The sequence below is a fragment of the Pseudochaenichthys georgianus genome, chromosome 14 (assembly GCF_902827115.2).
Source record: "Pseudochaenichthys georgianus chromosome 14, fPseGeo1.2, whole genome shotgun sequence".
Classification (NCBI taxonomy): domain Eukaryota; kingdom Metazoa; phylum Chordata; class Actinopteri; order Perciformes; family Channichthyidae; genus Pseudochaenichthys; species Pseudochaenichthys georgianus.
This window is the reverse complement of record NC_047516.1, coordinates 28,077,698-28,102,609: the sequence shown is the minus strand read 5'-3', so window position 1 is coordinate 28,102,609 and position 24,912 is coordinate 28,077,698. Positions and strand designations below refer to the sequence as shown.

General features: G+C 41.8%; 1 protein-coding gene and 3 non-coding genes across 8 annotated transcripts in view; all 4 read left to right on the top strand.

Moving 5' to 3' along the window:
- abr (ABR activator of RhoGEF and GTPase) overlaps positions 1-24,794 on the top strand; it is a 147,369-nt gene extending 122,575 nt beyond the window's left edge. For 4 of the 5 annotated variants that reach the window (XM_034099699.2, XM_034099700.2, XM_034099702.2 and 1 more), the window contains 7 exons: positions 18,473-18,532; positions 18,958-19,067; positions 19,157-19,296; positions 19,829-19,963; positions 20,595-20,700; positions 21,330-21,483; positions 23,304-24,794. In XM_034099699.2, coding sequence (XP_033955590.1) covers positions 18,473-18,532; positions 18,958-19,067; positions 19,157-19,296; positions 19,829-19,963; positions 20,595-20,700; positions 21,330-21,483; positions 23,304-23,393 — 795 coding nt within the window. In that variant the 3' untranslated portion in view covers positions 23,394-24,794. Of the gene's footprint in view, positions 1-8,142; positions 8,618-18,472; positions 18,533-18,957; positions 19,068-19,156; positions 19,297-19,828; positions 19,964-20,594; positions 20,701-21,329; positions 21,484-23,303 lie in introns of those variants that run through there. The other variant, XM_034099705.2, reaches the window with a different exon arrangement.
- Positions 15,183-15,255, top strand: trnav-cac (transfer RNA valine (anticodon CAC)). The gene has a single exon. It is a non-coding gene; the product is annotated as a tRNA-Val (tRNA).
- On the top strand, positions 18,152-18,224 carry trnav-aac (transfer RNA valine (anticodon AAC)). Its single transcript has one exon. It is a non-coding gene; the product is annotated as a tRNA-Val (tRNA).
- Positions 20,977-21,049, top strand: trnav-aac (transfer RNA valine (anticodon AAC)). Its single transcript has one exon. It is a non-coding gene; the product is annotated as a tRNA-Val (tRNA).
- Positions 24,795-24,912: the final 118 nt, after the last annotated feature.

The window sequence follows — 24,912 nt, the reverse complement described above, 5'->3', positions numbered from 1 at the left end:
TATTATTCAGATAAAGACTTGTGTCAAAAAGACCCCATCAACAAGAACGACAAAAATCTTTATCCACAAGTTCAAATTCACAGTTAACAAAACAGGCTTTATTGCCTTTATATAATTGAACACTCTCTAAAACATAACAAATACTCTAAAGCAATAAGAGCTTGTATTGTGTTAAATACTTTTTTTTTACGCAACCTAGAATTAAACTTGAGAATTTGTTCTTCTTTTTATTTCTTTATCTTTACAATTATGTGTTGTAGACATAGTAAGATGACTTCAGAGAGATAAATCGAGGACCCACCTCAATAATAACCTTTGACTATTTACACAGACTGAACTGATGCAAGGTTTAATTGCGACTGAAAGCATTGTCTGTGCAGATGAATTAAAAAACATACAGCAAACAGTGAGGGCTCTATTAAGAAACACATGAATGCTCTACTGATGGCTTCCTCTGCTGTAGAAAGACTTCCTCTCCCAATCTGCTCCATGTATCTGAGGAACACTGAGACCTACAGTAGACACATTTTTAGAGGGTGTAGTGCTTTATCAATAATTAAATCTAAACTAACTTTATTTGAGTCATGGTTGTTAAAGCCGAATTTAATTGTATTGTATATTGCCAGGGATGGCTGGATCAGTTGTAAGTGAGTGTTTTTTTCAAGTTTGGTTAACAAATCCACTCTGAGCCAGCTAACTGCACATTTTAATTGTGACTCTTTATCTGAAGTGACTGAAATTAAAATCGAATCAGAAATGAATACTTTTTACGAAACAAAGTAGAATTAGTTAAAAGGGGAGCGATTCACATAACAATTAGCCATTACAAGTAATTAGGTGTAAGACCATGAATCACAATAAGGAGAAAATGACCTCATTGTTTTTTGTTTGAGGAAGGAGGTCAGTTACTGCTCCACTGTTTGCTCTTGCATCACTCTGCTCCTCCACCTCTTTTCCCGCTTTGTTTCCTCTTGCTCAGTTTTTCTTTCCGGTTCTCAGTCCTCACCTGCATCCAAATGCACTGAACACACTCACACATATTCTTAGGTGAAAGGAACAAAATAGAAACAGAAAAATGTTTTTCGTTGCTCATTCTACCACAAAGTGTATTTAAAGGCTTTCAATCTCCTTTTTATATCCTTTGTTTTTCCACCCACTTTCTGTCTGAGAGGACACACACACACACACACACACACACACACACACACACACACACACACACACACACACACACACACACACACACACACACACACACACACACACACACACACACACACACACTCTACTCCTCTTCTCATGCCGACCACATCCCACAACAGATTCCTCTCTTTTCTCCCCCCTAGCTCTCCATCACCCCTTTTGTTCCAAAGTGCTTAATAAGTGATTAAGCGGTTAAGATGCCCCCCCTCCCCTGATGGATCAGATGAAAGAGAAGCAGGAATAATCTGCACAGCACCCTAAGGCTGCTATTTCCCAACCTGCCAAAACCCCTCCCGCTTCTGCACTCTAATTTTAGCACTCCCACTGTACCCTCAAGGACCATCCTTCGAAAACACCCTTCACACACACCCACACCCCCACACACACACACCTCCTATTTCACCCTCTTTTCCTTTACCCTTGACTGAGCTCCAGTGAACGCGAGAGATCAAAGAGTTGGAGTGGGTCACCCAGTTAACATACTTATGGAGACTGTTTGAATCAAATCAGATTGAATTATCCGCTCACAACGCAGCTTGCAGCTATCAGAGTCTCCCCCCCCCCCCCCCCCCCCATCATGTCAGCCACATGACGCACATAATGAAAATACAGCACTCTGTCATTTTTTGATGAGTACATCAAATAAGCCTTGAGCTGCATTCCCTTTCTTTTTGATTTCATCATTTTTTTGATATCCAAGTCCCAAATGATCACCTTTGTTCCTCCGTTAGCTGCTTCACAGGGAGATACAGTAATATTGTTATATGAATGAACACACACTTTCAGAGATAGGGCCGAACCGACATGAACAGAAAGTTACTGTTAATCATGTTCGTGCATGTACAGTAGGTTGTAAAATCAACAACAAACCTCTACGTAATCACCATTAGGGTCAGAGGCAACTCTACTATCTTTGATTAAAAAGTTCCTAAAGATTGACTATATTTTAGAGCATAAAATAAATGATTGCTACCGCTCTATTGTCCTTGCATCAACCACAGAGTTGGAGCCAATGCGGATGAGAGCTTTTAAATGTACTTTAGATAAACATTTGAGCTTTTATTTTTTCAAGAACTTACATTCTAAAACTCTTTCTCTCCGTGTCCTCTGGGTATCCATTTAAATATTATTGTAGACATTTTCCACAATGTCAAAATCTTCCTATAACAATCTAATTCCAGCAATACTGTATATATATATATACATTTTATTCAGGTCATGCAGAGCAGGGCAGAACATGCGGACCCCAGCTGGGATCTGGATCTGAGCCCAGACCCTGCTCGCTGTGAGGAGAGCCCCTGCACAGCTTCCTATTGGAAAATCTGTAGTCGCAGTTCTTGTTAATGTCTAATATTCAGAATAACTCAGGATGGAATTACTGGCTAAATTGCTTTTGAAGTAAAAAGACACTGTGCACTGCTTAACCTCACACAACAGTGAAGGTCAACTGAAGAACATTTACAGGCAGATGTTTCCCAGGATGTCCACAGTGAAGACAATGGGGCGTGTTACATGACGAATGCTCTTAAACACCAGACAGACTGCAGAGTCAGGACCTTCCCGTGTATATCAGCCAGGCATGGACTCGGAGCTGCTCCATATTCATGTCCGGCTCTTCAAGGTTCTCTGTGATTGGCAGAGTAGCGTTAAAGCATGCAGGAGGAGGCCAGAGAATCAACAGAATCACGCTGCCTGTCAGGGCTGCAGTCCCAGGTGGAGTTTGGAGTAGAAATCAGGATCTAGTTTTCCCCTCCCCCTCCTCTCTGGTCATATGGCGCGGCTGTGCGAGGGGCCGCGCCGCCCAGCACATCTATAATTAAGAGTGAGGATAATGTCTTGATATCGAGGCATAGGCACTCATAGTAACCATCGGCATCCTCACCTTTTTAATGTCGGTTTTATCTCAACCTACACAACCAACACAATAGGAATTTAACATATTGCCCTTCTTTTTTACACCTGGTGCGGTTGTCCTCGGATCGCATTTCAACGATGTTTGTTTTAAATAGAAGATTCATAAAATAAGAATTGGGGAGTTGGTGTGACCCACGGATTAAAAAACCATTTAAACGCACTAAGCTATTTAACATAATCACCAGTAAAAGACCAAACAAGCTAACCGCCACACTCAGCTGATCACTGAAGTGTGAGTGTTCTATCTGCACCAAACTCGGCACCACAAAACATCTCCAGGGTTACCAGTTTTTACTAATTACTTTTTTCATTTTATTCATATAGTCCGACTCCCACAAGAACCTTTAATCTTATCTCCCTAATGGACTCCCTACTTCTCTCCTACTCGCATTTTTCCTACTTTATTTTATCATTCCCATGTCTCCCAAGGCCCCACACAGTTCATCCTTTCATACTGTTAATATACTTGAACAGAACATTTGTATCTATGCAGGGGCCTTTAAGGGAAACAAGGGCCCCTTACTATGCTCTTCTTACGCACAGTAAAACCCTGCAGAGCTGAAATGGTTTGCCTCCAACGAGTTTAAGAAACATATTATCCTTGCACATCGCTATCCTTTTATCATTTTTGCATTTAATCACGTATGGAGTAGATTTGGGTTTTGGCATACTGTGTGCTGCCTGTGCAGAACGCTGGGACAGCTTTATTGCTTGTGGAGTCAGTGTGAGCTCACAGTTCTCTGGGTTAACATGTCTGCATGTACAGTTGGCATGTTCTAAATGCCATGAATAGTGCATGAGCTTACACTAGACAGTGTAGCAGGGGATGTATGAATGTACAGAGCGTGTTTGTCTTCTTCCGGCTGGAAAAGTGCATACGTGCATGTGTTCACTCTATGGTTTTTTTGATGTGATGTGTTGTGAAGTGATGGACTCCGGTTGACCCGTTACTATAGACGCCCGAACGCTGCTTCTACTCTGAAGACGAACTGTGCTCTGTGCGTGACAGTGTGTGTGTATAGACAAGCTTCTTACCTGGTCAAGCAAAACCATCAATTAGCCCTGTCGCATGACCTATTTTTTCTCCGGGTAATTGTCCCAGAAATACTTGCTATACAATTATATTTTTGTAATTTTAAAACCATTTTATGCCACTGATATAATACAATCGACCATATTCAATTAGCAATTAACTAATTGTGACTATTTAAACATCTGAATTTGAGTGGGAAATTATATACAAAGAAAAATTAAAGAAAAATATTAAAATATTCTAAAATTTAAAACAAATTAAACAAAAAACCCAACCAAAATAATAATACAAATGTGGCACAGGGGAGAGCTGCTTTCATATCTTATAATGGTCGGGGAAACTCTGCTGTTTATTTGGACATATTGTTAGCTAAAATGTTGGTGATATTCTTTTGTAAATACACACTTATGTATAACAGAATGCGCAATATCAATTTCAGAAAAAATTATCCAAGTCATGTCCTTATATTTCACAATTAATCAACAACGTGAAAACAATTATGTTAATATATCTTACATATAATATGTGAGTTTTAGGATCCTGTGTTTTTGGAACTTTCTACTAAATTGAGATATATTGGCCACTGCTGCTTATTTTGTGTCGCTCTGAAGAAGTTCAATAGTACATTTTTTCATCTTCCCTTTAAGGGAAATGTAGCTTTCACATGTCTCGGCACTGGAAAGCCTGACGGTGCTGCTTATCTTTGCTCTTTGATGCATGTGTTCACCGCATAGAACAAAATGTATATACAGTGGGGCAAAAAAGTATTTAGTCAGCCACCAATTGTGCAGGTTCTCCCACTTAAAAAGATGAGAGGCCTGTAATGTTCATCCTAGGTATACCTCAACTATGAGAGAGAAAATGAGAGAAAAAAATCCAGAAAATCACATTGTCTGATTTTTAAAGAATTTATTTGCAAATTATGGTGGAAAATAAGTATTTGGTCAATAACAAAAGTTGATCTCAATACTTTGTTATATACCCTTTGTTGGCAATGACAGAGGTCAAACGTTTTCTGTAAGTCTTCACAAGGTTTTCACACACTGTTGCTGGTATTTTGGCCCATTCCTCCATGCAGATCTCCTCTAGAGCAGTGATGTTTTGGGGCTGTCGCTGGGCAACACGGACTTTCAACTCCCTCCAAAGATTTTCTATGGGGTTGAGATCTGGAGACTGGCTAGGCCACTCCAGGACCTTGAAATGCTTCTTACGAAGCCACTCCTTTGTTGCCCGGGCGGTGTGTTTGGGATCATTGTCATGCTGAAAGACCCAGCCATTTTTCATCTTCAATGCCCTTGCTGATGGAAGGAGGTTGTCACTCAAAATCTCACGATACATGGCCCCATTCATTCTTTCCTTTACACGGATCAGTCGTCCTGGTCCCTTTGCAGAAAAACAGCCCCAAAGCACGATGTTTCCACCCCCATGTTTCACAGTAGGTATGGTGTTCTTTGGATGCAACTCAGCATTCTTTCTCCTCCAAACACGTCTAGTTGAGTTTTTACCAAAAAGTTCTATTTTGGTTTCATCTGACCATATGACATTCTCCCAATCCTCTTCTGGATCATCTAAATGCTCTCTAGCAAACTTCAGACGGGCCTGGACATGTACTGGCTTAAGCAGGGGGACACGTCTGGCACTGCAGGATTTGAGTCCCTGGCGGCGTAGTGTGTTACTGAGGGTAGCCTTTGTTACTTTGGTCCCAGCTCTCTGCAGGTCATTGACTAGGTCCCCCCGTGTGGTTCTGGGATCTTTGCTCACCGTTCTTGTGATCATTTTGACCCCACGGGGTGAGATCTTGCGTGGAGCCCCAGATCGAGGGAGATTATCAGTGGTCTTGTATGTCTTCCATTTTCTAATAATTGCTCCCACAGTTGATTTCTTCACACCAAGCTGCTTACCTATTGCAGATTCAGTCTTCCCAGCCTGGTGCAGGTCTACAATTTTGTTTCTGGTGTCCTTTGACAGCTCTATGGTCTTGGCCATAGTGGAGTTTGTAGGTGACCAAATACTTATTTTACCGAGGAATTTACCAATTAATTCATTAAAAATCCTACAATGTGATTTCCTGGATGCTTTCCCTCCATTCTGTGTCTCATAGTTGAAGTGTACCTAGGATGAACATTACAGGCCTCTCATCTTTTTAAGTGGGAGAACTTGCACAATTGGTGGCTGACTAAATACTTTTTTGCCCGCACTTTAAATACACCCATCCATTACTGTGTTCTCTTTCTCTGTCATCTTACCCAAAATATCTCCCGTCTCCCCTTGGGTTTTTTTCCCCCTTCCCATTTCCAAAACATGGTTTTCCCAGACATTCTTCTAAAGTTGTGACGCATGGACAGTGTACGTCTCATAGTTACGAACCCTTGGAGTTAAAAATACTCTGTGGCAAGAGTTGGCTGAGGTCTCCCCCCGCCCCCTCCTGCATTGTCGGTCACAAAGTCAGACATACAGGCTGTCCTTCACCACAGATCACACACTGTTCTTACCGCGTGGCATCACACTGTCTCCTGCCATCTGACGCGCCTTGTGAAGGCACAATGAAAGGGCTAAAACCTATCGATTCATTTCTTTATTGTTTTACCAATTTATTCTTTGGAAGGTATTTAAAAAAAATCAATGTTTAAGTCTTTACATTTCTTGTTTTTAGTCCAGAACTCAAAGATATTAATGTCATATTATATCAAACTGAGAAAAACAGGAAACCTCCCTATTTAAGAGGCTGAAACCTTCATTTTCTGCCATTTTTACATGATTATCCAAAACGTTAGCTATCATTTTCCTGTTGATAGACTAATCTTTGCAGCTTTTCAAATTACAGTTTTTTGAGACGTGTTCAGAGCTCAACACAGCCATAAAATGAACCACTCTCACACTTTTTTCTGCTAGTATCTGCTGTTTTAGAGGGAATATAGAACGGAGTAATCAATAAATGCTCATCTACAGTACCAATAATCAATATCATTTGTCGTGTAAGTATCGAATAACGGTTTTCTCTGGAACTTAATTTGATTAAATCAATAGCTGAAGTTTTTTTCAGTGCACATAGTTACGCATTTCACTTGCTGCCCTAGTAAACGCAGCTGTGTCTCACCATATCAGTACATCGAGGAAATAGTGCTTCTTTCTTCTTATCTGATTCCCTTTATGAATCAGTGTTCAATCAGCAGACGTCGACCTGAAACAGACTGAATCACAGCTAGCATTCAGGAGTCTGTCTTACTCGTCTGGAGGTTTTTAAAATGCCTCCACATGTCTGTGACCTTTCCCCAGCACAATATTTCTCTCCTTTAATTAAAAAAAGATGGGACATGGCGGATGGAGATGGAATTTGACAGGCGTACACAGACTCCCCTGCCCCATATCGATCCATGCTCTTGGATACAGAGGAACACGCCTTTAAGAGCTGCAGGCTCCGGGGTGCTCTGTTGAATAAAGATGGTGACTCTCAGGATGTTAAAGGCATTGTGCAGGCAGACATCAGAAGTGTAGGAGCGTGGTGCACAGAGAAGTGGAGGAAATGGGTGGAAAGAGGAGGAAGAAAATGGAGCTCTGACATCTGACAATGGAAAAGCTTTTAAAGCCTCAAAGTTTTATCCACAAATATTTCACTTAAAAGTTTCTCGTCTTTTTTCTCATCATTACATTCCTCTGTTTACTCAGCAGCACACTGACCAGCTCTGGGAAAGGTTGTCAAGAGGTGAGAGCACTGAACAAAACACAGTGCAGCATTTAGCAACTACCTCCCTCCCTCCCTTCTTCATCCCCCCTTTCACTCTCTCCTCTACTTCGCTTGGTTCTTATTGAAGGTCTATTGCTCCCTCCTCCCCTCTTTGGAGGTGTGTCCATCAACATCTGGAGAAGCAGGGCTGCTCAGTGACAACAGGAGCTCTTTCACTCCCCCGATCTCCCTCCCTCCCCCGATCTCCCTCCCTCTCTCCTCCCCCGTCTCTCTCTCTCTCTCTCTGCCTGGCTCTGGCGCTCTGTTTCTGTGTTTGCCGTTGTGGAAGTCAGATTGCACAGTGCGGAGATGTTGGCAGCTGACTGTGGAATAAGCTCACAGAGGAATCAGGCTATCAGGCTAGTGAAGAGGACCATGGCAGCATCTTCTCCTCAATTGTATCACTCTTTCCTTTTTTGAACTGAATATCTGATCAGCTATTGGAGACATTTCATTATTTTTGCCAAAGTCAAAGGCTGCTTTGGGATCCATCTCCTTGTTGCAAGCGTTCTCCCTCCACCTGCGTTTTGGTTGAAGAGGAATTTGAAGGCTTTGGGATGACGGAGATTTTGGTGTCGGACGTAAACTTGAACTCGGTGTGTGAGCGTCTGGAGAAGCACTGCTGTGTGGACCAGAACCAGCACAACCTGTCCAGCCAGCCACAGACCCCGGTGCTGAAGAGGCACAGCAACACCGGGGCCAAGCTGTGGGGCCGCGTCCGCAGCAAGCTGCTCAGACAAAAGGTCTCTGGCTGACATATGAACACACACACACACACACACACACACACACACACACACACACACACACACACACACACACACACACACACACACACACACACACACACACACACACACACACACACACACACACACACACACACACACACACACACACACACACACACACACACACACAATCACATGCTCCCACAAGCTGTGTTTCCTCTCTTTTATAATTTGTTCTCTTTAATGTATCACTGTGTCACTTCCATCTGTTTGCTTGGCCTCTCCTTTATGCTCAGTGTTTCTCTCTCCATGCGCGTCTTCTTTTCAGAGCAGAGTTGACTATTGTTCTTATTTGATGCCTCTATTGACCACATGAGAGGCAGTGATGTAGTGCCAAGTAGAAAAGGTGTCTTAACTGACCTGCTTGTGACACCAGCCTGAGTAAACACATTATTTAGAGTAAATAATACATATGATACAAATAATTTCTGCTTGTTTTCTCTCCTTTGAATGATTGTGTTCTCAAAATGCTCCAATCAATTTGATGCCACATACGGTAAAGAAGTGCTGCAGCAATTAGTATCGGAGAGAACAATATTCACCAACTACTTTGATAACCAATTATGTCATTTTCATGCAAAAAATAATCATCAAATGTAAGGATTTCATGCCTTTCTCTGTCTTTCATTCATTAAACTGGGGTTTGAACTGACAACAAATATATATATTTGAAGAAATCACATTATACCATTATTCCGTAAATAAAATAACAGGCAGATTCATTGACTATAAAAATAATTGTTAGTTTCACCCCCATTTGTTGCTAAACCTTCGGCTTTGAAAAGTGGCTCCACAAGAAATTATTTCTGGATATTAACTTGTTGATTCATTTTGTATCAACTTATACAACATAGCAAATAAACTAGGAAGCCTTATTATATTACATAACTGGATACTATGCTGTTCAATTACCAAAAGGTGAGATTCACCATCAAAAGTAAATACTGCTGTGATGGATAAGACGGTCTGTTTCTCACCAATGTCACCTCTTCTCCATTTCTATCTGTGACAATATTTTATTTCTCATTTAAATTAATGAATCACGTATAGTATATATGGTATCTCCATCTCAACTATGATGCTTTTGAGATTTCAGTATCCGTTTAGCTCCCCCTGCTGTTCATGTTTGGCATTGTCCTCTGGCTGAGACATGTGATGGGCCGGCCCTTTGGCAGATTCCACTCATTAGTCAAATCATCTCTGAAACATGCATCTATAATATGTATGTGTGAGTACAATTAGCATTGCAAGAGTGACATTTGAAAGTATGTAGCTTATTGTGGACCTTTTGTCTGCATTATTGTAAGTCCCACAAACTATTGTCATTTTATTGTGTTTTGACATTTTAAGCATAGTTCCTATTTGTGATCTTTTGTTATTCAAAGGTGGTCGGTTAAGATAATGTAAGCAAGTAAGAGAGACATGTTTGTGTTCCCTAATTTCCTTTAAATGTAGATCATAATAAAATGGAAAATGTGTCCTATTATAGGATTATGGTTCATTCAGGGAGGGCAATTGTTGACAATTTAGTTCAAGCATTCAAGTTGGAATGAAGGACCCTTGAGGGAATCTGCGGGAACACACAACGCGGGTACACACACACACACACACACACACACACACACACACACACACACACACACACACACACACACACACACACACACACACACACACACACACACACACACACACACACACACACACACACACACACACACACACACACACACACACACACAGGCCTGGTATGGCATAGTTTAAATGCAGGTTGTGGATTGTGACTCATGTGTTGCTGCAGGAAAAGGGCTTCTTTCTTTTCCTTTTTTTCTCCTCCAGATGCTTTTTGAATCCGTTGGATAGAGGAGAAGCATGTGAGCCAGTTCTTGTTCTATGCATAGCTCTGCACACACTGCTAAATCTGAGTAATTTTTGAATCCCTGTGTTTGCACATGTTTATTCAGCAGTCTTCCTCTTCATCATGAACGCACTGCCAGCATTTTAAGATGTAATTTGTGTGCATAATAAACCGGTGTAGGACAAAGAATGCAAGTTGAGATTTGGCTTGACCTTTGCTTCCCTGGTTTACATTATTCAACCGATGCCTGAAGAAGGCTGACCACTGTTTATAGTGAGCGGGATGAAACCGGGATTACAGACTAAGCCCAGGTTTACTGCATCGACCCAAAAGGTCCTGTATGGATTGATTCTCCTCCTCGCTGTGAAAGCCTCCATGTCTTAATGCCAAATAACGAGCTTTTCAATGGTGTCTACATTTTGCAACTTTGCCCTTAGTTGAATCAACACTTGCCCTCCAGCTATTAACCTGCTCCCCCCAAACTGCTATACAAGGTCCCATTCATCCTTTCATTCACTTTCAATGAGGCTTTGACTGGCAGCCCTTATGAGTGACTCATGTTGTCGTTTCTCTGGATCCTATCAGCTGTTCTACAATTCTCCCCTTTTCCCCTCCCTCCTCTACTTGGTAGTAAACTCTATTTGATGGAGGGTGAGAGGTCATAATGTTGAATGATCTATCACCATCATGTGAAGCGGTAACATGACAGGCTGCCTGTGGGTCCTTGAAGCAATATATCTATACAGGACAGGGTTAATGGGTTTTTAAATCTCAGCTAAAAACTCACCTCTTTGCACTGGCTTTTAGTTGAACATTCCATTTTTATATTTGTATGTGTGTTTTTTTTTATATGTTTCTAGTTATTGTGCTTTTTATCATGTTTTTAATTATTGTTTTATTATTGTACTCCCATTGTGTTATTTAATATTGTAGTTATTGCCTGTACAGCACTTTGGTAAACTGAAGGTTGTTTTAAATGTGCTATATAAATAAATAAAGATTGAGGTTAATGTAGTGCTTTTCATTGATTTGAATCCAAACAGTTGGACATTTGAATTTCCCCAAGGAGCTGGTGGATTGGTTTTGTTGGTTGGTTTCTTTGTCTGCCAGCAACCTGGGTCACAGAAACATAACTGGCAACACTTGGTGCAGTGGTTTAGATTTGGCCAACCAAGAAACATGTCAATGTTAAAGCCAATCCAAACATGAGTTTCTTGTTTGTTTTAATTTTCTCTTTTAGATTCCAAAATGTGTCTTCCCATTGTCCCTAAAATCTATATAGTTTTAATTTACAAAAAAATGCTCATACTCGTTATGAATATAAAGTGACTTCCTTTCCTTTGATGTTATCATGGCAGGGGGTGGGGAAAGCAGACTTGAGGGCTTATTGCTTCTTTGTTGTTGCATCGTGTTATTCACAGGGTGTTGGGAAGGTGCATTAGTGTACGGTTGACACTGGGGACTCGTCCTCGCTCCTTTATCCTGAAGCGCCACCTAATTAAGACGTGGTGGGACGAGGCGGGAGGCTGGCTGGGAACATTACTTAGACTAGAACCAGACACATCATAAGTGTCTCAGCAAAAGAACAAATGGTGATTAAGCCGCTACTCACCTGTAGTCTGGGTTTCTCCCGCTGTGCATTAAACACTGTGTTCTTTTGGCTGATGACCTGTTTGCTGGCAGGTTTGCTTTTCTTTTCTTTGAGTAACATCCTGCTTAGTGTGGAGAACAAAGGATCCGTCATGCTGTCTTAGCCATGGAGGAGAATCCGATCCATTATCACACGCCGTGATTCCATCTTTAACTGCATTCAAGCCCTGATAAAAAATGATGCTCTTCCGTTTTAGTATGTTGATTAGTGCAGAATAGATTAAAGTATCATCCCTCCTGCATGCCTGAAATGCCAGCCAGTCCCCTAATGGTCTTTTTTATATGCCACATAAATCTCTGTCTGTCTCCACCTGAGGGCATAGCCTTCTAGTGGCCTCAATCCATCCCTGTGTGCGGGCTCTGGGATTGGTTAATGAGCTCCAGGTCAGTGCAGCGCTCTGAGGTTGGACCCACAGTGACCTCCTCCTCGTGGAGACCAGCTTCTTCGCTCCTGGCCGAATGGAGGGTGGCTTTATTCTCAGCAGGGTGACAGCAAGGCATTCATCTTCTAATAATTAGAAGTGAGGAGGTGTGAGATTCTGGTATCCTATCACACGCTGGTCCGGGTAAAGGCAGAAAGGTGTTTAGGGCTAACTGTTCAGCATGAAGAGGAGGATCCAGGCTTGAGACGTAAATGTAAGCAATTTGTAACATTTATCTCAATATTATCTACGAGACTATATAATCAACATGGAAATAATAACTAACTATTTTGTAAATCCATAATTTGTGTAGGAGTCGTTTTTTCCGGTAAAAATTGTAGAAAATGCTGTTTCAGTTTCTGAAAAAAATAAGATGTCCCGTTTTCTCTATTGATTATCATATTAAAGGAAATATCTTTACGTTTTAGACTGACATTTTATAAACTAAGCCATCAATTACCTAATCATGAAATATTTGGCAGATGAATCGATTGAGGAAATAATCGTTTGAACCCTTTTCTGGTGTTGAAAGACAACCTGTTTGAGGCTCGTTTTGCTGGTTTTATTCTTAGATGTTGGTTTTTAGCAGTTTTACAAAAAGTGTTGTTATTTGCTAAAATGACCAACCGTGGAAGAAGTTGCATTGCTCATGAGAGCCTTCAAAGTTAGTAACCCAAACTCTCCTCTCCTGCTGAAAAAGCTGGTTGATGTTACATGAGAGCTGAAGTGAGGCCGCTCTGATTCTTTTACTGGCACATGCTGCAAGACACTTTTCACTTCCTTGTTACTTTCTCCACTCTGTAATGTAAATCTGATCCTACTGTATGGCATATTACAAATGGTGCATTCTGTTAGCGGTGAAGGTCACACAACTTATATGAGTCAGCAAGGACTATTCAATGTCCCAGAAGGCAGAGGAGTGACACAAATGTGACTTAGATCTGGTTCTCTTGACAGCATTTTTTGTGCTGTTGCTCCACCAGTTTAAATCAGAAATGTGGTGGTTTGTCTGTATGATAGCAATGAAGCAGTATTTGCCGTGTTTGCGTCTGTGACTTCACCATGTAGGTGTTATGGTCAAAATGAAGGGAAGCAGCAGGAAGAGTGTTCCTGAATCTTGTTTTATGGATTTTTTTATTTGCATAAAACATAACTATCCATATTTAGGCTGATATCCCTCTTTTCTTAGTGCATTCAAACTGAACATCCAACAAAAAAGCAACGACTATGGAATTAAATTCATTCATCTAATGAAACCTTATTGAATAGCTCTTGCTATTTCAACCTTCTTTTTTATTCTAAGTGTAGGATAACTCGTGAGTGAGTGTGTGTGCAGGCTGCAGGCAGGGTGGTGTTACATAAGTGTAGTATGCATCTGTGTATTGCCATTTAGAAGCCCTATAAGAGAATCACACACCGCCTGCAGAGAAGCAAGACTAATCTGCAAATCACAACCCTCTGCTGGCTGAAAACCCCGCCGATTGGCTCAAACAAGGAAGAGAGGGACAAAGGCAACATGGCAACCGACCCATCAAGGCCGTAACCACGGAGCCGTGCAGTGTGAGATATGTTTTAATTAAAGGAGTAATAAAGAGCTTTCTGCAGCTGAATGAATATTTAATCAGCCAGAGAGCGGCAATGGAAAACTGCGATAATTAGCAGAAGTTTGTAAAGAAATTCATATTAATACGTGTGAAGGACAAACAAGAATGCAAACCAGGCACTAAAGACAACCTGATTAAAGTAACATACAATAACAAAGGCGGGGGTAGCTCAGTCTGTAGGGACTTGGCTTGGGAACCTTCGGAGAATAGCCGGTTCAAGTCCTGATCAGCCCAAAAGTAGGGAGTGAGTACTTGGAGAGGTCCCAGTTCACATCCCTGAGCACTGCCGTGGTGCTCTTGAGCAAGGCCCCCGACCCCCCCACTGCCCACTGCTCCTAGTACTAGAATGGGTTAAATGCAGGGGACAAATGTGTGTGCTCTGCTGTGTACATGTACGTGTGTGTAGAAATAGAGTATCATTACTATCCTCCGTTTCCATAACAAATTAAACTTGAAATTAAGACATTTACATGCATGATTTATAGTAGGAAGTTTACTGTATAGTCCGACAAATCATTCCCAGTTGTAACAAGCAGAATTCCCAACGTTAATGAAAACATGTTTTGTGAATATGTTAGGTGTGCGTTTCCTGTCAGTAGAGAATGTATTCTGATAACAATCGGAGTGCCCCAGGTTCGGACATGTTAATGTCAGACCTTATGCATGCATGGTGTTCAGATTGAGATGGCCATTTGGACATATTGTACATAGACTTCTATGACATATGAGGACCCTGAATATGTATGTTATGCTGTTGCTGTGAAGCTGCATGTGCTGAACATACGTCTCCAAAGCCTCCTGTGTGTTTGTTGAAATGTAAACAGCTCCAGAGGGGGTTAGGGTTAGGTCCCTCTGCGTCAGTCTGTTGCTGCTGTCAGTCCCAGGCAGGCTGCAGGACTATGGCTCACATGTCATGATGTGTCACATGCCGCTGAAAGGGCAGGTTTATTCGTGCGGAGAGGGGGGGGAGGGTCTGCCAGCCAGTTCTCGTAGTGTAGTGGTTATCACGTTCGCCTCACACGCGAAAGGTCCCCGGTTCGAGACCGGGCGGGAACATCATTTTTGTATCTATATAAACCATGTGTTAAAGGTGGGGAATGTACGTTTCAGAAACCGGCTCGAGTGCACTAACATTTGAAAGTACACAGCCGAAAAGAATCCGCCCCTTCCTTCAGACTTCCTTACAGAGCACCTCCTCCAACACACATGAACGCGCACATGACGTCAGCAGACTGGTGAAAGTGGCCGCCTGTTGCTGGCGAGTCATTGAAGTACTGCTGCAATGCACGCCCAATGAGGGCACGAGATACATTTGTGCGTGCACGAGATGGAAGGCTGACAGACAGGGCGGCAATCAGTCGTGCTTTTTACAGTACTACGGCTTCCACAGATGACATTTTTGTATGGATTTTTTGTCAAAGCACTTAAGACATTCATTGCCATCGGGATGTTAAGAGCATTCCATGGAATACAACAAAAAGTGTATCTCGAGCCGGTTTCTGAAACTTACCTACCTCACCTTTAAGTTTCTCATACATTTCCAATCAAATGTTGTCATTGGCAGTGAGTAAACAATGTTATTCTTTTTGTATGCAATGATTCAATGGTTAATAAAAGAGCCAAACTGATCACTAGTTACCATATCTGTGACAAGCATATTACCTTTATCAGAATAAGCAAGGCATTAACCCTTCCAAAGATATTCTTTAATGTATCTCTTTTCATGGCATATTCAGAGTGACCGTAGTCAAGCCTTCAATTTCTTTAGTTATCCAATTTTTCCAACGCTTTCAAACAATAGACGCTCTATAGATCATTATGAAGAGAGCTGAACAGACTTCCTGTTCTCCTGCTCGTCTTTCAGAAAGACGGAGCATGTGGAAGCTGAGCGCCATTACTTATCTTATCTGCTTTGTTCTGCCCTCTAGATCTGTCAGGGGGCAGGCTGATGTACTTCCTGGCTCTCTGTGCTGCTTCAATTGAAGTTCAAACTCTGGTTGTGATATATTCTGTCCTGCTTGACTGATAGAAATTACTACCAGACAAAGAAAAAGATAATAATATAAATTCTCTCCGGGGTGTAAAGGAGGTCCATATCAGCCGACTGCCACATGCCTGCTGATGCCTTCGGAGTGAGCTGCTTAGAGTGCCCATATAACAGAGTGAATTGCTCTGTCTTTCAAACACATTTTCTTTTTTGCACCACTTCACTCATTTAGTCCAACGTATACTGAATTACTTGGATTTTATGTTTGGACGCCTGGTGCGTCTTCATCAGTCAAAGGAAACACATTTTATGTGAGGAAAAAGCTCAAGCTCAAGCTTCAATTGCACACTAAATGGAATGCGTACAAATCCGTGTGTACAACGGTTTGTTAAACTTGAAGTATTTCTGTGATTTGCTCCGGGCTGCAGTATGTTCTAGATTCACAGTTATATATCTCTGATAGTTTCACAGCACTACACAAAGAGGGCTTTGAGCCAGTCTAGCTATAGGACTTCTCCACAAAAAAAATCACAAGACATGTTTTGACCTTTATGGAAGTTGCTCATATGTTCAAAATCCCCTTCAAGCTTTTTGGAGTGAGATGAAAGGGACTTAAAGCTATACCAGGTTGCTTTTTGCGGGTTCTTGAAAGTTAGAAGCCTTTCTAGTGTGCATTACCTTACTGCACTCCATGCTCTGATACCTGCTGTTCTTTTCCTGCCAGTTCTCTGGCTCAGCTATCACTCAGGACAAAACCTTAAAACCTCCTGCCACTTTGATTAAACCAGCCAACTGGACACAATCCCGATAAGTCCCAATTCATTATCGAAAAAGCAGTCTCTTGTCATGCAATATTTTGTTCCTTATTTCTGATATTTAGTATAAGCTAATTCAGTTTGAGTTTTGTAGAGGACTCTTCAGCCAAACTGTCGTTCTGTGAAACCATCTAATTGACTAGGAAAGCAAAAGGGGGAAACAAATTCCTCTCTAAGTATTTTTTAATAGAAAAAGGTCCAGTTGAGGATAGACTTTCGAGAGGGGTCAATGAGTGTAACCATTAATAGGAATAGGAGGAAATAGGTGGGAGGAAATGTTTTTTGTTTTGGAGGGGTGAGCAGTGAGTCCTGGCTCTTTGCCCGCCTCTCTTCTTGGCAGTGGCTGTGTAAAGACAGCAGTGATTACCTGTCCCTCGTCTCAAACCCAAGCCCTGCTGGGAAAACAGGCTTTAACGATAATTGGAATGCGTGAAACCGATGCCAAATGACCTTTTTACGAGGTAATGAAATACTCTCACTGAGAACGTGTAATGGTTGCAGCCTAATGCTAACAATAAGAGAAGTGTGCTGCCCTCGTGCTCACCCAGCCATCTTTAGTTCCTCTGAGTTGAGCACATTATTATGCATGGTTTCTGGTTTGTAATGACATAACTGTGTAGCAAACAGCCTATAAAAAAGACATTAGCTGCCGTGGCCTCCCGCAGCGAGCACACACTCCAGGAGACTTAAATCAACAACAAGCCGCCGTCTATCATGCCTCAGAAGGCATTATGGGACGTGAGATCCAGACTTTGGAATGTGCGGGTGAAGTGGGCCAATGTAGAGTCCTTGTTGGACCCCTGAGGGACTGCAGAGGGTATATGTGGGGAACTAAAGTGGCGTGGTTCTTTCCCAAAGCAGACTGAGTGACTGCTGTTGTCACCGGCCACACCGACAGCTTCACTTTGATCAGGTTTCAGACATGGAGCAGCGTAAAGGTGAACTCTGTACTCAGTGCATTTTAATAACAGTTTCAAATATCTCCTGCTCACCTTTAGACTTTGCCGGGTGCCTTTCTTGTTCCAATATTTAAACGGTCACTTTTCCTTTAGTGAGGGTTGCTCAATACATGCTTTATATATTTGTCAGGGGGGGGGGGGGGCATGTCACGTCTGGGCTGAGCGTCTCAGCGGAGGGTAGTTGTCAGCCAGTTCCCGTAGTGTAGTGGTTATCACGTTCGCCTAACACGCGAAAGGTCCCCGGTTCGAGACCGGGCGGGAACAGTTTTTGTTTTGTATTCACCAGAAACAGGTTGATATTGTCAAAAGTTTGCTTTGTGGTGAATGTACATGTACTATATTGCTGCTCTCTTAATTCTATCATGTAGAAATGTGACTTTTCCAATCATGACAATTATTATATGATGATTTTGTTAGGCAGTCTCTGTGGGGATAATATGTCTGTATGTATGAAACCTTATTTATTCACATACTATTCCCTAATGTCTTCCTGACTCTGTTGTGTCTTTCAGCTGGATCCTCAGACAGTGCAGTCCAAGAACTGGCACATGGACGTCATAGAGATGAACGGGGTGAGACACAACACTATCTTACATTATGAAATACTTAGAGATATGTTGTGTTTTGTCAAATGCAATGTACATTTTTCTGACTGCACAGTGTTTTCCAATGGTCTGTCCTCAACACTGCTTAAGCACCTGCAGGAAGAGAATGTGGGATTTAGAAATATGTGTTGGCGTCCTCAAAAGTACAGATTTTAGGAAAGAGAAAAATTGAGTTGGTTGTACAGTATAAACAAAACTCCAGGGAGAAATGATGTTTGGCTGTAATGTTTACAATAAGATCAAGTTGTTTAGATGTTTAGCTCGAAGATGTTGGATATTCAATTTCAATGTCATAACCTCTCTGACTCAATGCATACAAAGAAGACAAAGAAAAATGTCTGGCTTCGTAGAGAAATGCGCTTTACTTCAGCTGTGTTGTTGTTCATCTTCAGATCAAAGTGGAGTTCTCCATGAAGTTTACAAGTCGGGACCTCAGCTTAAAGAGAACGCCGTCCAAAAAACAGAGCGGGGTGTTTGGAGTCAAAATCAACGTGGTGACAAAGTAAGTACGATTTTGTTTAATTTGACCCAAATAGGCTGTTACTGTAGATAACAACATATAACTTTGTTGTCTGCTCTTCACGTGGACAGGCGCGAGCGCTCCAAGGTGCCTTATATCGTGCGGCAGTGCATTGAAGAGGTGGAAAAGAGGGGGATCGACGAAGTGGGAATCTACAGGATCTCAGGGGTGGCCACTGACATCCAGGCCCTCAAATTAGTGTTTGACACCAGTAAGCCTCCTCTCCCTGTCTCTGTGTTGAACACTCTTATCCTGAGCCATATTACAATGATTCACTGATGAGATTTTGGAGCAAATGAAGTGGTCCATATTGGTGGTAAACACGAGGAAAAGCTATTGGTTCTCCAGTCAAGATGATGTCTAAGCTGACAGCTTGTTAACCTGCATTTATTTATTTATCCTGTCATATTCTAACATAACATTCAAGAGCTACTGTACAACTAATGTTGTGCCTCATTTTCTCCATGAACTGAGTATTAGTATGGTCTATAAAATTACAAAAAAGTGTTGTACATAAAACAGTTTTAGATGCAGCCCACAGTTGTTTCATTGCAATTGAGAATTGTGGGAACTGACTCTCAGTGATGGTCACACGGCTGGAGTAACATCTTTAATTTGTGTGTGTTATAAGTCTCTGTCTGCATCTTGGATAATTGACAGATCTTGCTAAAGGAGGTGTTATTGTCCGTCTGTCACACTGTAGTCCTCTTTCTAATGGCTCCTGGTTTGTTTCCGCCCTGCAGATACCAAAGATATCCTGGTGATGCTGAGCGACATGGACATCAACGCCATCGCAGGAACACTTAAGCTGTACTTCAGGGAGCTGCCGGAGCCTCTGCTCACCGACCGCCTCTACCCCGCCTTCATGGAGGGCATCGGTGAGACCTTTGACCCTGAATCACTATCCGGTTTTATTAGGTGTATAACATAAACACAGTTAGAGGAATGACGTTTTCATTCAAGAGAGGTATTATTGAGATAAGATGAAATAAGATATACATTATTGATACCAAATTGCGAATTTTTTTGTCACAGCAGCATGGTAACATCGCACCTAATTTGCTAAATAAAAAGATTAGAAAATAAACAAACATAACATAGAAACATCTCAAATTGAAGATAAAACAGAACGAAAATGTCAAAGTAGGATATTAATAACATTAAGTATGCAAGGAATGGCAAAATAAATGAAAAATGTGCATTGTGAAGAAAAGGTCAGTTGTAAGTTCTAAGTCCAGCTAGCAGAAGAGAAACTTTTGTGTGAAAATATCCAAGATGCTGACGAGACGAAATGTTTTATGAGACGAGAGGTTTTGGACCTGATGGACCTCAGCCTGCTGTTAGAGGGGAGCGTCTTAAAAAGGTTGTGTCCAGGGTGGTAGAGTGTGTGTTTGTGTCTTCAGTGGGGAGTTACATTTGCCCAGCTACAATAGATAAGAGCTGAATTTAAAGAGCCGTCTTGCTGTAACTGGATGTGACATCTTTCTCCCCCTCCCCCCTCCCCCGCAGCGCTCTCTGACCCCGCAGCCAAGGAGAACTGCATGATGCACCTGCTGCGCTCCCTGCCGGACCCCAACCTCATGACCTTCCTCCCCCTGCTGGACCACCTCAAACGGTACACACACACAGAAAATCTCTCCGTCAGATAAAGTGGAACTTACTGCTTTGGTTCGAGTTACATATTCCTTTAAGTCCTACAGAGCATATTCAAATATTCAAATCATTTTTCTATGCTTTAACATATCTACATTTCTTGTCAACACATCCCCTGAATGAGGTTATACACATTCCTTTAGCGAGGGTTGCTCAATACATGCTTTCAATATTTGTCAGTGGGGGTGCTGAGTCACATCTGGGCCGTGCGTCTCAGCGCGGAGGCAGCTGTCAGCCAGTTCCCGTAGTGTAGTGGTTATCACGTTCGCCTAACACGCGAAAGGTCCCCGGTTCGAGACCGGGCGGGAACAGTTTTTGTTTTGTATTCACCTCAAACAGGTGGTGTGTTTCTCTCAAAAAGCACTGAAAAATCTGAAACGTTGTATTATATCAAGTGATTTCACGTACATTTATTAGGTTAGTTGAAAGTTTAAATAAAGAAAATGTAAGGTTAAACTTCAATCGTTATCTGAAATGTGTTGAGATAATGCACTTAAAGTCAACGTTTCAGTTTGTTCAGTGGAACCCTTTGGCTGTGTTCCCTCTGTTTGTCCTCCCTGACTGACGGGCCTGCTGCTGTTTGTTCTGCAGCGTGGCGGAGAAGGAGCCCGTCAACAAGATGTCCCTCCACAACCTGGCCACGGTGTTTGGCCCCACTCTGCTCAGGCCCTCAGAGTCCGAGATCGCAAAGGCTCAGCACATCACCTCTGCCTCTGACATTTGGTCACATGACGTGATGGCGCAGGTAACTGCACAACGGCACCTGAAAATGTTTATCTTTGCCAAAACATTGGCAATGTTAAGACAATGTTTTCCATATCATTATAGAAGAGTAACCGTGCTGAGTAGATGAGAGATGTGAGAGCGGTGTGTACATGCAGATTCCCTCGTTTCCTGCACATGTTTTTCCGTGGATTCCCTCCCACGTCTCTCATTGACCCCTGTCACTTCGGTGCTCCCTCCCAGCTGTATTTAGGCTGCTGGCCATGTATTCATGTCTACTGAGAGATGACTTTCCTGTGCACAAATGTATTTTCTTGGCAGAATAAACAACTTCCAGAGTAAATCATCATAAATGTGGCAGCATGCGCCTGCAGGAGGCCCCGCCCATCCATTACTGTGACGTTCACTTTTAGTACGGGGTTCTTCTTTCGAATTCTGACTGTTTATCACATAAGTAAACAAAAACACCAAGGAAAGATGCATCCACCACCAAAATACTATCTAAAATGGGGACATGATGAATTTGCCGTAAAGTTAATAAAATCTAATCTGTGTTAAAATGCTAGTAAAAAAGTATGTTTATTCTCAACATTTCAACGATATTCTCAAAATGGTATCGGACATTATTCTCAAAATGTTGACTCAACATTATAATAATAATGATATTTGTTCCACTCATACCAGGCACTTACTATTGAGTAGATGAGCCTCAGTGAAGGGGGGAATATTAAGGGACATTGCAAGGGGGAACATTGGACTGGAAATGTGAGTTAAACATTAACAGCAGATGGGTAGCAACTTCCGAAGGTAAATTACAGTTTTCAGAGGAAAACACTTTCCACAAAAGCGCTGAATTAGACAGAAGTCCAACATCAAAGCAGACAAACAAACTTAAATGTGAACCAAACGGTATATGGTCCTTACCAGTCGAACACAAAATACATAATAAACTTTCAAATTCACCAAAAGAGGGAAAAGCCTTTTAAATCATTATGTATTGCATTCTATATTACGATTTTAAAAAGCCTGGAAATATATGCATGCGTGCTTCAGTTCATGTGGTTCATTTTGTTAGGAGAAAAGCAATAAGGAATCGGATCAAAGTGACCTTAGAGATAAAACTATGCTTCAATGATTAGGGTTCTCTTCCATAAACCGTCAATTAAAGGAATGTAATAAATTAGTTAGATTGATATCTTGAAGACTTTAAAAGCCCTGCACTATGCTGCGTTCCAGACCATTTTGAACTTCAAAAGGTCCAAACTCAGTGTTCAAAGTACAATGTCAACCAAAGTCGTAGTAAACTAAGGAGAGATCCATCGAGCACGACTTCATGCAGAAGCAGTTGTCTGACCTCACAAAGCCACAAAGTGCACATTGTATATGGTAAACCATTGACAAAAAAGTTGTCTATATTTTATTAAAATATGAAATACTATCATATAATAAAACCTCTTCTGCATGTAAATTCAATTCAAAATGTGTCACTAATGTTATAAGGTAGCTGGTTATAGTTAACAATCTCTGAAAGTTATCTTCTCTTCACAAAGGTTATTTGGGAAAACTTAAAAAATGGCAACAAAAGAAATGTAGTGGCTGTACCGCTTCTGTGCCAAATAAACTGTATTCGTCTGTCACAATAAGCAATGATTTCTGTTTATGATTTTGCGTCGAGCACCTGGAACTCTTGGAAGTATGGTTATTTCAACTGGGAAAATCCCAATTCCGAGTTGTCTGGAACACAGCATAGGTAGAAGTATAAATATAAGTAGAAGACCGACGGGTAGGATAATATGGACTGTTTATGAATGAATAACAATAAGTGGTTTTCTGTTTCCTCAGGTCCAGGTGCTGCTCTACTACCTGCAGCATCCTCCCATCTCCTTCGCGGAACTGAAGCGCAACACGCTCTACTATTCCACTGACGTTTAAACCACCCCCACCATCACCACCTCCCTCAGGGCGCCATACGGAGAGGAGAGAGAGAGAGAGACTCCATACAAACCCTGGTCCTCGCCTACCGGTGGTCCTGCCTCAGCTCTCCTCCCTGCAGGCTGCTCATCTTGACTGTACAGCCCCCCCCCCTTCCCCTCACACAGACACACACACACATCCCTCCCCGAACCCACCACCTTCTCCCCCAGTCCTGAAAAGAGATGAAGCCTGTCAATATGGAGGCGGTGACGGAGACTTCCCGGTCATCTATTCGTCACGTTTGTAAACTAAGGAGAGTAAAGCCCCCAGCGCCTCCCGCTCCCAGGACCGCAAGGCATTCTGGGAGCTCATCAGGGAAATCTAGAGGGGGTCAGGATCACGTGGTGTCATCTAGTGAGCACTTTCCAGACGACTCCAGCTTCTTATTCCTTGATCAGAGGCATGCCAGAAAAAATGGCATTTTCATGTGTGATAATTATGTTTTCTTTCCTTTTTTCTGTCTTTCTGGCCTAATGCATGTGGTGGAGGAGACCGGGGTGTGAGTGACGACGTGGATGCACTTGAGTGAGTGAGTGTGTGTTTAAAGGGACTATGAGAACTTGTGAGGTTTAGAAGTGGCTGGGAAGCCGTCCTAATACATGGCTGGTGACGCGTCTCTCCGTTCTGACAGGACGAGAGAGAGCTGCCCTCCCCGGTGAGTCTCGGCCAAATTAGCCCTATTTATTTTAAATATATATAATATGTGTGCCTGTACAGTTCTGTGCAACTAGAGAAATGCTCAAAGGAGTCTGTTTTTTGAAGTTTATTCAGGTAGTGATGTTATTTTTAGCTTCTCATTCACCATGTCCATGGTTGGTAAGCTGTACTGAAAAGATGGACATAAAGTCTGCCAGTTAATTTCAGATCACTTTGTAAAGGAAGGGCACTCTGGGACATGAGGGTTGTTGGGGGGAAAACACAACAAATGGAACATTCTTTTTATTTCTCTCGTTGTTTCATTACAAGCCTGTTCCAAGTGTCTTACTGCACCGGTATAATCTATAGAGTTGATTTGTGTAGTTGCCCTCATTGCATGTTCAGCTTGTCAATCAAACCAGGCGGGGTAACAGAAAGGTAGGTTGTCTCTGCGCGGCCCGCTGAGACTGGCTGATCCCATCTCTGCTCTGTACAAAGCCAACCTTTCTGCTATCAAGCCTGCGACATATCTTAAAATACTGTAAGCACTGCTAGATGAGTACTATTTGATATTTTTAATATAAGATGAAAATAAAAATAAAAAATGTTGTAATTTACTTCCTTTGAGAAGAATTTCAATATACTGTAATATTGAGGATTAAATGTCAATGTGAACTTTTCCCCCCATTTTTTTTTAGTAAAATAAAAGTTACCAAAACACTCTCTTTGTGTCCGTCTCTGTCAATACTGTCTGTGGAAACAATGGAATAACAACGTCAACATCACTTACACACTGTTTGATATTGCTCATTCAATTGAGTAACAATAATAAAACATCGCA